The 14,671-nt window shown below is 36.9% G+C and overlaps 1 protein-coding gene across 3 annotated transcripts; it reads left to right on the top strand.

Annotated features, from left to right (window-relative positions):
• Positions 1–454: 454 nt before the first annotated feature.
• Positions 455–14,420, top strand: ARRDC3 (arrestin domain containing 3). 3 transcript variants are annotated; one of them, XM_068979666.1, is made up of 8 exons: positions 455–933; positions 4,912–4,993; positions 6,857–7,004; positions 8,015–8,117; positions 8,487–8,743; positions 9,062–9,224; positions 9,495–9,649; positions 11,752–14,420. In XM_068979666.1, exons 1-8 carry the CDS (start codon positions 654–656, stop codon positions 11,806–11,808), a joined length of 1,245 nt encoding a protein of 414 aa, XP_068835767.1. In that variant the 5' UTR covers positions 455–653; the 3' UTR covers positions 11,809–14,420. The 3 variants fall into 3 exon arrangements, with proteins under 3 accessions (XP_068835767.1, XP_068835768.1, XP_068835769.1); XM_068979667.1 differs by lacking the exon at positions 11,752–14,420 and having other exon boundaries at positions 9,457–9,634; XM_068979668.1 differs by lacking the exons at positions 455–933; positions 6,857–7,004 and having other exon boundaries at positions 4,919–4,993.
• Positions 14,421–14,671: the final 251 nt, after the last annotated feature.

Genomic DNA, 14,671 nt, shown 5'->3' with positions numbered 1-14,671 from the left:
AACCCTGCAGTGCCGGGAACGCATGCTTCGGGCCGGTCACTCAGCAGTTTTATCCTTACTGGCCTTTGCAAACAGCTCCCCACCCAAACCTTGTCCCCCGGTGGGCCCCCTCGGCCATCATCTTTCTACTAGAGTGTGCTCGATAAGGGACTCTGGCTAGCACATCGAGGGTTTACGGTAGCCTGCCTACCAATAGGAGGCCACAATGCAGAGAAGTCTGGTTCAGCCTCCCAGCAGCCCCAGTGTCTTCCTCCCGTGGCTTACACCTACTGTACCCGCGAGCGAGCAAACGAGCCAGGGAGCGAGCCGGGCGCGGGAGGGGGCGCGCTGGGAGGGCCGACAGCAGCCGCGGCGTGCGCATGCGCACCTGGGTTGTTTTTCACAAAGCTCCTCTTAAAGTGAGCTGGCAGCTTCCAGCCGCCCGTCTTTGTAAGGAGACCACTGAGACTCGCAGGAGCGCGGAGCAGCCAGCAGCCTCTGTGCTGCCCTGACTTTTTAAGAAATCTCAATGAACTATTTGTAAAGAATCGCTGATCTGCCTGCAAGCTTTTTGCACGGCAAAGACATAGATCAGTGTTAAGTGAGGATCACATCATATATGTGATCTTGACTTTTTGTCTTACATTATATTTTTTATAGATTTTGTTATAAACATGGTGCTTGGAAAGGTAAAGAGTTTGACAATAAGCTTTGACTGTCTTAATGACAGCAATGTCCCTGTGTATTCTAGTGGGGATACAGTCTCAGGAAGGGTGAATTTAGAAGTTACGGGGGAAATCAGAGTAAAATCTCTTAAAATTCATGCAAGAGGACATGCGAAAGTACGCTGGACCGAATCGAGAAACGCCGGCTCCAATACTGCCTATACACAGAATTACACTGAAGAAGTAGAATATTTCAACCATAAAGACATCTTAATTGGACACGAAAGAGGTAAGTTTTTTTTTTTTTAACATTGTTAGGAAATTATTAGACCTTTCTTTGGAAAGTGCCTTTTCAATTTTTCTGAATTAATGTAATCCTGCTCCTAGCATAACATATAGCAGTTTGATAAAGGTTAGCAAAGTTAGAAGATTTGGATTCTCCTTGACATTCATCGTGTGTTAAGCCGTAACGCATGCAGGCATCTGCAAAGTGACTGCAAACTGCACTTATTCAACTACCTCTATACCCGGCTTGGTTTGTGCCATACACATTTGGAATCCATTTCAACCTTACATATAAATTATGCTTAAAACCGATTCAGTAATTTTACTTATATGTTTTCAAATGAATTGCTAAAAGCTGCAGTCGAATATTAGATTTTTCCCTTATACGCTGCAACCTGAGGTCTTAAAAAACTAAGCTTCAATGAAGAAATAACACTTTAAAGTGGGTTAATAGGTGTATTTCATTTTTTAATATTGACACGCAAAAGACTTTTAGAGAACTGACCGTAGTTCTCGATAAAGGGTTTCTGTGGGTTATTTTGACATATGGTATGAACACCCCACGTGTTTTTTCCCTATTCTTTCCAATTCCTTCAGAAATTTACTCAGGCGTTCTCTATTTTAAAGGACAGCACCTATCATGATGATGTGTTAAAAATCAGTTTTAAAAGCCATTTAGGGTCAGAAATTTTCTTTTCCGAGCATCATGCCTAACTTTGGAACGTGGATTCAATGAAACCCCTGCCAGTCAAATGGAATTGAAAAGTATTCGGCTCATTGGATTTGATTTTTGGTTAGAAAAGGAAGATAAACGGTTGTCAAAGGGAAAGGGGGTCCTGAGATTTCCAATCTATTGTTGAAATGGTTACATTGTGGAAATATAGGAGACTCTAAGCTTGTTTTTCTAAGTTTCCACCCTTTGTTAGAAGCGGTTCAATCCTGTTTCGGACCAGTTCTGGGGGGTGGTGAGGAGGGGCGCTTGTTCTGCTCTCAGCAGATTGGTTACACGCGTCAGGTGGTGACGATGACTTAATTCCTAGCCCAAGAAGAATATAATGTGAAAACTGGTTATGTAATTTTGTGCTTCTCCTTTTTAATGCAGTATTTAGTTCGAATGTTGAAATTCTTTTAAAATAGAGCACGTTTTTAACCTTTTAATTAAAAAATACACACCCATGAGGAAGTGCTAATTGAACTAAGGCAAGGGTGGAAACGTAGGGTGCTTTGAATTACTGCATGAACGCTTATTTTTAAAGTATTAAGATGAAATTAGTCTTTTAATTGCGTTTTCAGTTACACACAGATCATTTGCATACTGAAATAATTTCTAGTTAATCTCTCCAAGCAGTGACAGTCTTAAGAAATGGAACTGCCTAATTGCAGTCCCGGTATTGGTTGAACAGCACGCCCAGGAGTTTGTATTTGATCCTTCCTAGACTGGTAGCTTTTTTTAAGATGAGTTAGAAAAAACAGGTTTTTAAGGAGTTAAGGTGCACAGTGGGGTAAAAGTAGAATAATAATACGACTTACGGGGACAAACACAAATTTCATTGCTTGCGCCACGGTTTCATAGTAAAGAACACTGTGTTGCACCCCCCCACCCCCGCCACGGGACACCCCTCAACCCCTGCAAGCATGGACGAGCTCTTCGGCTTGGAAGAGTTTCAATGACTTTAGAACTGGGACCTCTCAAACTAGCCTGGTAACTGAGGCCCCGCCCCGGGCGGCCGGCGATAGGCGGAGCCGGGTTTGTTAGCCTGTTGCTAAGGCGATGCCAGGCTCTGATTGGATTGGGCGCAGGCGGGTGGGGAGAGAGGGCTCGCCGGCTGGGGCGAGGCTTGGAACCGGCGTGCGCCGGTAAAGGTCCCTCCTGAGCCGCCGCTGCCCCCGCCCCTTCTCGAGTCCCTGCCCGGGCTTCTGGAAACGCACGGGGCTCCTGTCACATAACGTTCTCTCTCCCCCCCCTCACCTCACCTCGCTTGCAGACCTGGAAAGGGACGACTTCAGGTTTCAACCGAGAGGAGAGGCAAGCCTTCCAGGTGCCAGGTGGCCCTGGGCGCAACTTTTTAGCTGACAGTTCTCTCTGTCACGGGGAAGTTGGCTGGGCCGGGTTAGCCGGACCCCATTTTCCAGGTTTTTCAGGTAGAAGTTGTTGGAAGCTCCTTTGAACGCTCTATCCCCCTCCTAGCTGAAACAAAAGCATGTTGCCCGGTCTCTGCAGGCACCAGACGGGCTACCTTGATTTGCCCTGAGGAGAGAGCGCGCCCCCAAGGCTGGCCAGGACGGGGAAAGTGACACGAACATCGAAGGCAGGGTTTGGTGGGGGCCTTGGCGAGTATTCCCTGTTACCACCAGCCCCGCCAGTGTTCCCCCACCGCCACCACCGAGCTTTTGCGTCCCTTCGCCGCCCCCGCCTCTATTTCCTTTGCCGCAAATTTAAAGGTGTCAGGGTGGCCCGAGCCAGATCGAACCGGTCACCGGCTGGGGCGTGTAAAGCGGAAGCGCTGCGGCGCCCTGGCCCCGCCCCCCGCCGCCAGCAGGCTAGGCTGTGCGAGCGCGAGTGCGAGCGCCGCGCGACATATGCCGTATGTATAGCGGGGCGCGCGGGCGGCGGCGGCGCGCGGGCGGGCCGGCTGGGATCTGCTCGCGCCGGTTTAGGCCGGTCCTCTCCTGCTCCGGTCTAGTTCTTGATTGACAGCCCGGCACTTGTTTACCACGGCGCGGCCGCCGCCGCCGCTCGCCTCAATGAGACTGCTGAGCTGGCACAAAAAGGGAGCGAGAAGGGAAGAAAAGGAGAGACAGGGAGGCAAACTTTGGGCGCCTTCAGGAGGGAGCGGTTTTAAATGTCCCCCAACTCATCAGCCGCTTTCAGGGCCGAAATCCAGGAGAGAGAATTTGCACGGGGGTGGGGGGAGAAGAACAAAATACTGGTGACAAGACTTGAGTCGTGATGGTTATTGAATAAAAGGTATCCACATATAGGCATCTTCCCCCCCCCCCCCGAGGGAAGCATCATTTTTTTGTGTGTGTATTTATTACTTTTTTGAGGGAAAGTTAAATGATAATACCAGTTTCTGACAGCCTATTTAATGATAAAGGTTCCTACACCGAGGAAGCTGCGTTAGTAGACATTTATGTAATTAAATTACCTAGTTAGAACGCTTCAGAAAAGCATGTCAAGAATCCAGAACCCCCTCCCGTATTTCCCTGAGGGTTTTTTTTTTTTTTAGATAGTTTGAAAAATAACCTATTTCATCAAAAGAAATTGGATGTAAAATCAAAGGTCATCCTGTTTTTTTCCTAGCACTGGGGAACATCCTTATCTTCATTTTTCAAGGATGTATGACCTGTTTTTTCCCGTTAAGCAGGCACATTTTAAGTCTAAGGTACATCTTATATATATGTGAATTTTTAGCTATTAGACTGAGCTCATAATTTTAGGTTCAGTAACAATTTTTATTTTTGACTATGAAACCGACATTAAAATCACTGTTCCTTTTTTTTTTTTTAACTCCCAACATCTACTTAGCAGTTTTCTAATCGTTTGAGTTTTCACATTCATATTTTACGTATCAAAACTGATTTTTTTTTAAGGTTTACGTGAATAGTTTTCATTTTATATGTAGGCTTATTAGGATAAATTTAAGTAAATGGTTGAAGACAAAGGTAACATCTTAGTATGAGATTTGAGGTCTGAGTCTTAGCCTGTAGGATGTTAGCTGTAGATGCTTTGCAGTTTAGGTTGTTTTCCATTAAAAAAATCACCTATGGGGTATAAATATTAATTATCCCCATTCTACAGGTGAACCAGCTGAAGACAGGAGTTTTATTTTACCCAGAAGTGATGAAGTTGGAATTAGAGTTCAGATCTCTCACACTCCAAAGTTTGTGGCCTTATTTAACTATGTGAGCATCTTTGAAGTTCTGACATCGTGAAGAGAGTGTGAAGGTTTATTAATAAATTTTTTGTTTTCTGTTTTAGATGATGATAATTCGGAAGAAGGCTTCAACACTGTTCATTCAGGAAGGCATGAATATGCATTCAGCTTCGAGCTTCCACAGACGTAAGTATTTTGTTAACAGGCGTTTTTTCAAATAAACATCCTTTCTTTTAAAATGAAACATTGTATATTTAAATATTTTTAGTTTAAAAAAACCCTTTTCATTACTGAAACTTGCTAGAGGAAAACAATATGCTAAAAAAAAGCTATTTTTTAATCTAGAGTGGCAAAATTATAGAAAGCGAACCTCAATTCTTAATACTCTGTCTCAGGATTTGTATGATGTTTAAAAGTATTTCATTTAAAGTGAATGAATTGGAAGGTGCTAGTCAAATGGTAAGCACCTAATAGTTCACCATGAGCATTAGCTGGAAAAAAGAGCATATCAAGTCTGTCATTTAGTAGTTTATAAAAGTTAAGTGTTCTGTCCTTTCTACTGATGCTTACCAACACTAAGAAGGTAAAAATAATTAGGAATATCCTAATTTTAGAAGTAATGTGTGTTTATGATATGAATTCATTAGCTTCTGTGCAAGGAGCTATTGAGAATGTCACACAAGAGATATTGCGACCTAGACTTAAAAGGAAATGTCAATCAGATATCTTAATGTAAGGCCTGGAATATAGTATGAAAGGAAGAAGGAAAGTAAAATATTCATAATGTAATAATAATGTATTAGAGGAAATTATACAAAAAGCAGTTTTTAAAATAATGCCTTAACAGATATTAAAGCATGCAAAGTGGTACTTGTAATGTTTGTAAACTTGCGTTACAGAAGATTTTGTCAAGTGCCAAATGTACATAATTCTTTTTTCTTTAATTCTAGTACTTATTATATGTGGATAGAGTTCATAAGGAGTATTTTTCAGAGTATCATATTGCTTAAGAACATTTTTAATACAATACCCTAATTACTTTCTAAGAGAAATATTTTAAGTTTGTAAATACAATAGGGCTAATACAGTTGGGCCTGAATATTTTCAAACGATGAAGGTAATTTAATATAAATATATATTTTAATTCTTTCAATAAGCCACAGTCACTTAAAATAAACTGTAGAAGTCTTGAATAGATCCTGCATTTTATTTCTCTGTGCTATACAAATTAATGCAGAAGTCTAAAATGTAAAACAAAAAGTAAACACCACTACTCAAAAAAACTAGCACTCTACCTTGTAAATAAATGAACCTTGTGCATTTTTCTGATGAAATTATGAAAAGGAGCCTAAATTCACTAAAAAAAAATCTTCCACAAATAATAAAATCAGAGAGTTCAGAAGAATTCTGATTCTTTTGATAACAGGTCAACAGAAGAAATTCTCTTTCTTTTTAAGTCTATAATGTAGTTAGAAAACATGGCCAAAATTAGGAAATGGAAAGCATTTTTTAAGAGATCAGTGGACTTAAATGAAATGTAAAAAGCTTTTGAAGCCATAATGACTATTCAGACCTTTTCTGGATCTTAATTAGTTGCTATAATAGGAAATAGTAATTTTTAGCTAATGAAAAATGGAGCACCATAGGGAGTTTGGTCTGAATGTTTAACCAGAGTCTAGAATTTCTCAAGAGAAATAGTTAAACCATTCTTAATTTTATTTTTAAACTAAAGTCTTGACCTTTTCAAAAACTGTTCATTTCCAGACTTTGATAATTTTGCCACCAGCATTAAAAGTAGCCTCTTCTTAGTTTAAAGCAATTGTATTCGTCTGGCTTTTTTTAACCAAATTTCTGCAATATTTGACAATTATCTATTTTATTATTTGGAAGGGCCCCCCCCCCCCCATGATTTATCCTTTTGGAAATATAAATTAGGCCTTCGATACCTCATTGGTGTATAAACATATATTAACACTTCTATGCTGACCTACTGTATAATTAATTAAAAAGAGGTGTAAGATTAATATATGATCTTTATATTCTGCACAGACCACTTGCTACCTCATTCGAAGGCCGACATGGCAGTGTGCGCTATTGGGTGAAAGCCGAATTGCACAGGCCTTGGCTTCTACCAGTAAAATTAAAGAAGGAATTTACAGTCTTTGAGCATATAGATATCAACACTCCTTCATTACTGGTAAGAATTGACTGAATTCTTCATTCTCTGTTTTTGGCATATGAATACTAAAGAATAATCACCTACTCTATATATTCTTTACAATTTATAAATAGTAACTTTATTTTTAAATTACGTAAATATTTTCCAAACCACAGTGAAGAGCAATACCAATTAATGCAGAATATGCTCATATTTTCTGATGTTGTAATAACTTTAAGTAAATATTTAAAATAAGACCAATATTGGTATGAAATATCTCTTAACTCAGAAGATAACAACAGTAACAAAAATAAATCTGTTCCAAGGAACGGTAATATCAATTATTACTATAACAATATCACTTAATTTGAAAATATTATAATGTAAAATTTGTACTGCATTGCATTACTCCAATATAGGGATAGTTGTCAAATCATGGGGAGATTGTTATTTTCATGAAAAAACTTTAATTCTGTTTTAAAGAAAATTTTTTTAATTGCACTTTTTCACAAGTTTCAAATTTAAATTCAAAAACTTTACTTGGTTTAAACAAATAATAACATCTTTAGACAAATAAGAATCAATCTTAAAAATGAATTTTCTTTTTTTTACATTCTGAGTTTTACATTTCTCAAAGAAAGATGTTATCATTTGAGATTATAACCAAGTTGCTTTCCAAACTGCCTTTTTTTTTTTTAAGGCAGTTTAAATAGAATGTGGAAAGGGTTTTTTTGTTTGTTTTTTTCCTGTGTTTTCTTTTTAAATTGGTTTTTAATTACTGTGTATGTAGTGTGTGCTAAAACTATGTTTATGAAATATGTTAAGCCCTTTTTTCTTTAATTGAATGGAAACTTGTATAATACCAGTATAAATCAAAAGCTGTCGGTTGGTGGAAAAGTATATTTGCTACAGAAAAGTAACACTGCTTTTAATGTTAAATTATTCAGGAATTGAGGATTGTATTTTAAAAATTTTATGATTGTATTTTAAAAATTTTATTCCTGTCTCAATTCATATCTTGATCTTTTGTCTAAATTTATATCTTACAGTCACCCCAAGCAGGCACAAAAGAAAAGACTCTCTGTTGCTGGTTCTGTACCTCAGGCCCCATATCCTTAAGTGCCAAGATCGAAAGGAAGGGCTATACGCCAGGTACGTTTGAGGTGGACTCCCACCAAGACTGATCTTTCTTCATTTAACTTTTGTGCATGAATTTACATTTTTTCCTACTAAATGCAAATATGATACAGTATTCTTTGCTAAACTGTCATAAATAGTGCTTATCCAGTTTTCTTTTGTAAATTGGAGTGTAGTCTTGTTTTTTTAAATAACTACTGTCAATGTGTAGTTGATTTTTAGAAGTTACTTGCTGTTCTTAGGGTGGCTTAATCCATATAGTTCATTGAAATTTCAAACTTTAGTCCAAGAATCTACATTTGTTTTGGGGTTGGTTGGTTGTTTTTTAACAGTAGATATATATATATATATATATATATATATTTTTTTTTTTTTCCCCTGTAGGTGAATCAATTCAGATATTTGCTGAGATTGAGAACTGCTCTTCCCGAATGGTGGTGCCAAAGGCAGCCATTTACCAAACACAGGCCTTCTATGCCAAAGGAAAAATGAAGGAAGTCAAACAGCTTGTGGCTAACTTGCGTGGGGAATCCTTATCATCTGGAAAGACAGAGACGTGGAATGGCAAGTTGCTGAAAATTCCACCAGTCTCTCCCTCCATCCTCGACTGTAGTATAATCCGTGTGGAATATTCACTAATGGTACGTACAGATTTAAGGGTTTGGAGTGGATGTTTTCTGAAGTTTTAATGTCATAAGGGTATCGTTTTGTCTTATATCTAGAATATGGTTTTTTTATTCCATATATGATATATATAGTTACATGTAATTCTTTATATAACTTGGACTATAATTACTCATTTTATCTGAGGTCAGTGTACCGTATAATAGTGTACATAATGGAGAAACTTTTCAAGTATATCATTAAAAAATGAAGTATGACAATAGATTGGGTTATTTGTTCTTAAAAAAGAAATAGTGCTTGGGATTCTAAACCTACCATTTCTTTTTATTGTCTAGGTATATGTGGATATTCCTGGAGCTATGGATTTATTTCTTAATTTGCCACTTGTCATTGGTACCATTCCTCTACATCCATTTGGAAGCAGAACCTCAAGTGTAAGCAGTCAGTGTAGCATGAATATGAACTGGCTTGGTTTATCCCTACCTGAAAGACCTGAAGGTAATAATTTGATAATGCATATCTAAGCTTAATCTGGTATTTGTAAGAAAATAATTTTGCTTCTGATATTTTACAATTAGATAAAATTTGTCTGTATTGAAGAGTGGTGTGTGCCCCTAGTGTTAGATTTAAAATGTTATATCTCCCTAGTTTTAATTACAAGAGAGATTATTATTTTACTTTGACATTCCTTTTTAATATCTTCTATTCTGTGTATTTTGACATGCATAAGAACATGCTGTTCGAATTGCGTGTATCTTTTTCCTTCAGCACCACCCAGCTATGCAGAAGTGGTAACAGAGGAACAAAGACGGAACAATCTTGCACCAGGGAGTGCTTGTGATGACTTTGAGAGAGCACTTCAAGGACCACTGTTTGCATATATTCAAGAGTTTCGTTTCTTGCCTCCACCCCTTTATTCAGAGGTAAGCATCACACCCTCAAGTTCAAAATGGGCTGACTCTTAGTAAGCAGTATTGCAGTTTCTGAAAATAGTTAGGTTTTGATTATCATGGTAAGAGAGAAATAAATAATGTTGAACAACAGATTAAAAGTTAGATTAAGATTGTCAATATTTAATACAAAGACTGACCCAGCATTGGACTGGTCTTTTATATTATTGGCTAAATAAAGATAATGATCTAACCTCATGCTTGTAACATGGCAGTTAAAGGAATAAATATTTCAAAGCATCTGTAGAACTGGCATTTGCAACCAGTGATTAGATAGGTAGAATTTATCTTACTCGTCATCCTTTTAAATTTTCGTATTTCAGCATTCTCAGTGATGGGGAAAATAACATTTGCAGTAACATACTTAAACAGCATTCCTACATGGTTAGATTATTTTTATTCGTCTCAAGTAACTAAGCACTTACATGAATAAAACATGGCCCTTATTTGGGAAAAGCGTACAGACTGGTGAGAAAAAAAACTTAGAAGCAAAATATTACATAACAAAGTGATAGGAATGCACAGTTCATTTGAGGAGCAGCTTATTGGGTCTTGAGAATCAGGAGGGGCTTCCCTAAGAAGGTGATTGTTAAGCTGATTCTTAAAGAGTAAGTTTTCTCAAAATGTAGAATATTTCAGGCAGGAAGAAAAATATATGCAAAGGAAAGGAGTTGGGGAGAAATCCAGCAATTTCAGGATACATCAGAATATATACATATGCATATATGTAATATGCATTGTAAGAGACTTTTAGAATTGGCTTTGATAACAATATATTACCAGATAACTTTTTAAATCACTGGAATCAGCTTTTGCTTTTTGGTTGCTATAGTTTAGACAGCTATTCTGCAGTGAAATACTACTCCCAAGAAAGATACAAGAGGATTGTTTCACTCTTCAACAAGTTGCTTTTATTTTTTTTCCCCTTAATACCGTAACTGGAAGAGTCAGTTTTCCTTTGGATGTGATTAATATGAAATCCACTGTATTCATTGATTATAGGATGTTCCAAAATCTGTTCTGTTCTCTGCAAATTCTTATTTGGACATAGTTTTTCTGTCTCACTATTTCAGTTCATGAAATTTTTCATTAGATGCTAAAAGTATACTCCCACTTGTTAAAAATACTTTCACTACATTTTTATTTTGACATTTCTGTCTTGGTTATTAAGTTCCTCGTTTGTGATTTGATCTGAGACGTCTTAGTTGTACAACAGGCATTTTTAAAGAATGGCAGTCTTAAGTATCCACGTTTAAGCAATTTGTCATAAAATTCTACCTTCTTTTAAAATGAACTAAAGCTAATTAAAAGAATGTAAACCTTTTAAAAGCCTAAATTGGTTCAGGATGTGATTTAATTGTTTAACATCTACCCACATTGGGGATAGAGGGGGTTCTTGATTGTATTAAAGCTATTTTGATTTTTTTTTCTTTAAAGGATAGTCATTAAAAAGAAAGAAAAGTGTTAAGTGCATATGAAAGTCACTACAGAAAGAGGCAAAATGAGATGTCTGGAGCATTTGGGTTCATCATTCTTATTTCTTGATACACACTGTATTTATTCCTAGGCCCTCTCTGGGGCTTTAGGCTCTGAGCTATCACCTCAAGTAAACACCAAGAACATTGTTTATACAACTACATTCTTCCCAAAGCCTAGGGAAAACATCAGTTGACTTTTTTGTAACAGGATGAAATGGAAACTTTACAGGAGAAAATCATCGCTATGAAAATGTTGGCCATTATATATTTAAGTCTTAAGTTCTATTAAGTGCTGAATAAAGCTCCTGTTATCTGATAAAATATTACCCTTAGCTTTTGTCAAATAAAACTATCCTGGCATACCTCTACAAATGTAATTGTTAATCTAGTAATTGAATAGCAAGTACTTCATAAATGCTACTAATCCTCTTTCTTCCCCATATAAACCCTTTATGTTCATTCTGATTACATTTCTCAATGTAATTGGGTTTCTGATTACCGCATTCAAAATATTAGCCTGTTTGCTACATTCTTACTAAATCACTGTCAGTTAACTTTGGTTTTGAGGTTTTTGTTTCTGTTTTTTTCCCTTTCTAGGTTGATCCAAACCCTGATCAGCCAGCTGATGATAGACCATCTTGCCCCTCTCGCTGAAGGAATACTTGGTTAAATCAAGTTGATGTGGGTTCCGAACTATATCTCTTCCCTTCCCGGCTGAGGACAGAGAAGTATCTTGGAAACATGTTTTCAGAGGAAGTGGAATAGCTTTTGCCCGGAAAAATGGCAAACATGAAACAACCAGTGATCACGCTTTAGAAGCCTGCAGCAACATTCTGGACTGCTCCAACATGCTTGAAGATCTAAGCTTTTCTCCTTTAAAACTGGCACATACTAAGAGCAGTCTTCTTAGCCTATGGTCATACGTGTCAAGACACCACGTTGTAAAGAGGGATGATTTCCTTCTTTTGATTTGAAAATTTGCACATGCTCAATGCTTACATTGTGCGGTTCAGTGTCACTACAGCTTTTTTTTTCCATTTATGCCAGACTCTTGATACTCTTTTAAAACTTGTTTGTGGTGAGCACAGCAAGGAACAAAAGAAAGCTTTGAAAGAAACTTTAACATGAAAAAAAAATGCACTGACATTTTTTTTTTTTATTTAATATAGCCTGGACTTTACCTGCGTATGCACATGCTCAGAATTGTCCTACTAGGCTGACCATGTATCACCTCTTCAGCTTGGATCCTATTGTGGATTTATTTACAAACATCAAATGCCTTCAAGCCAATCCTTCTTGCTGTATGTTTGCAGCCTACTGTGGTAGATAAGCAACAGATATGTGGGAAAAGAGATAAGAGGAGGAAGCTAATAGACTTTGTCAAGATTGTATACCTTCTTGGTTTCTTTTAAGAATTCGTTGCCTTTCTACTATTACAGCAAAGCAGCATTTTGTTATTGACTGCCTAAAATCACTTAATCTCAGGTGAACTCATCACTTGCCAAACTGTTGGAATGCTATTTGTGTTTTGTTGCACTGTTGAGTTATTTTATGTTTGTTTGGTTGGCTTTTTGGAGAGGGATATTTGGAAAAGGGACATACACAAAAGTGATAACCCACCCGCATTCCCTTTTTATCATTACATATAAGAAGAAGCTAGCAGAACTGAGAATGGAGTCAAGAAAGGCAGTATGGCAGGCACCAGCAAAGAGTTAAGGGCTGTTGCTCTTACAAATTATTGTTATTTTTTATTATTATTTTAAAAGTATGAAAGTTTTCCAGTCACTGGAAAGGAGGAGAAAGTGCATTTATTTTTATACAGAGTTACTTAATTACCTCCAAAACACGTATGTTGGAAATCATTTTTGCTGGTGCAGGGTATTTTCATGAGCAGGTATGGATGTTCAGATTATGAGAGAGCTCATTTTATACATTACCTGTCCTCAAGCTTCACAGCTTGAAAGCCCCAGTATATTATAAAAGTATAGAATGTCAAAATTAGAAATACTAGAATATTTGTTGAAATAGTTATATTTTTGTTTTTTTTAAACAAAAGTATGTTTTTCCATAACCTAAAGAAGATTTTGCTAAATGAGAGAAATCATTCACTTTGAGTATATATAGTTATGAAGAATGATCACATCACTAAATTACAGCTTGTATGAAAGATAATTTACAGTTCACTCATAAATATACCAGCATTCATGAAGACCCTTAAAACTGCATTTTCCAAGGTACCAAGTGTACTGAATGTCTTTATTTTAGAAGGATTTCAGCTATGATTTTTTTTTTTTTAATGAAAATCAGCATCTCTGATGTTGCAACATATGTGTGAAATGGGTCTTATATCTATCCTGCCATTTAATCCCACAGTTAATAAAGTGGCTGAAAATAATAGTAACTCTGGCTTGGTGCTTGACCTGGTTAAATACTGTCTTAAAGCTTCATACAAAACAAATAGGCTTTTCCATAAGTGGCCTTTAAGAAAACATGGAAGACAATTCATGTTTGAAAAATGCTGACAGGGTGAAGAAAGCCCATGTAAAAATGAATCACGTTTTAAGTGATTCAGTTAAAGGGTTTGGGCTCCCGTAGCAAACTAATACTAGATAATAAGGAAATGGGGGTGAATATTTTTTTATTGTTGTTAAATCATTTTGTGAATGTCCCCCTCAAAAGAAGCTAATGGAATATTTGGCATAAAGGGCATTTGGTGGTTTTATTTTTGTTGGGGGTGGGGGGGATTGTCAGAAAATCCCTTTTCTTTTCTCTCTTCTTATGTCTAACTGACTAGGGAACAATTGTTGATATGCATAGCATTGGAATACTTATCACCATATACTCTTATAAATAACACATGAGGAAGGAATGACCAATATTCTAATAATTGGCACTGGGTCACAAAATGTGATACAATTTTAAATATATAAAACTTTATCAAATAAAGTTTTATTTCCCCCATTATTCCTTTACTTTCTTACTTAGAGGCATTACTCTTTTCTAAATATTGGTCAATTCTTGATACAAGATATGAGCTTCACAGGTGTATTCCAGTATTCAAAGATAGATTCCTGATTTTTCAATTAGGAAAAGTAAAATCCAAAATGTTAGCAAAACGAAGTGCAATATTAAATGTTTGCTTTATAGATTATATTCTATGGCTGTTTGTAATTCTCTTTTTTTCTTCTTTTTTATTTGGTGCTGAATATGTCCTTGTAGGCTGTTTTAAGAAAACAACATGTGGGAAATGATTTAATTTTTCCTATTGCTCTTCCTTGTGGAAAATAAAAGTGTTTCTTTTTTTTTTTTTCTTTTTTATAAAATTGTTTGGAGATTTATTTGAATTGTAATCATTTCAGTAACTCATCATACATGCAAACACATATTAAGACTACAATTAGGGAGTTCCCTGGTAGAGTAGTGGTTAGAATTGGGCTCTTTCAGTGCTGTGGCCCAGGTTCAACCCTAGTTGAAGAACTAAGATCCTGCAAGCCATGTGGCATGGCCAAAAAGTAAA

Source organism: Capricornis sumatraensis, chromosome 9 (assembly GCF_032405125.1).
Source record: "Capricornis sumatraensis isolate serow.1 chromosome 9, serow.2, whole genome shotgun sequence".
Lineage (NCBI taxonomy): Eukaryota > Metazoa > Chordata > Mammalia > Artiodactyla > Bovidae > Capricornis > Capricornis sumatraensis.
This window is presented reverse-complemented; position numbering and strand designations above follow the sequence as displayed.

Bases quoted from the DNA above. Each gene is read 5' to 3' on its own strand.
- ARRDC3 (XM_068979666.1), top strand. From the start codon at position 654: ATGGTGCTTGGAAAGGTAAAGAGTTTGACAATAAGCTTTGACTGTCTT. The intron at 934-4,911 runs GTAAGTTTTTTT...TTTCTGTTTTAG, and splicing joins CTTAATTGGACACGAAAGAG to ATGATGATAATTCGGAAGAA. The intron at 8,118-8,486 runs GTACGTTTGAGG...TTTCCCCTGTAG, and splicing joins AAGGAAGGGCTATACGCCAG to GTGAATCAATTCAGATATTT.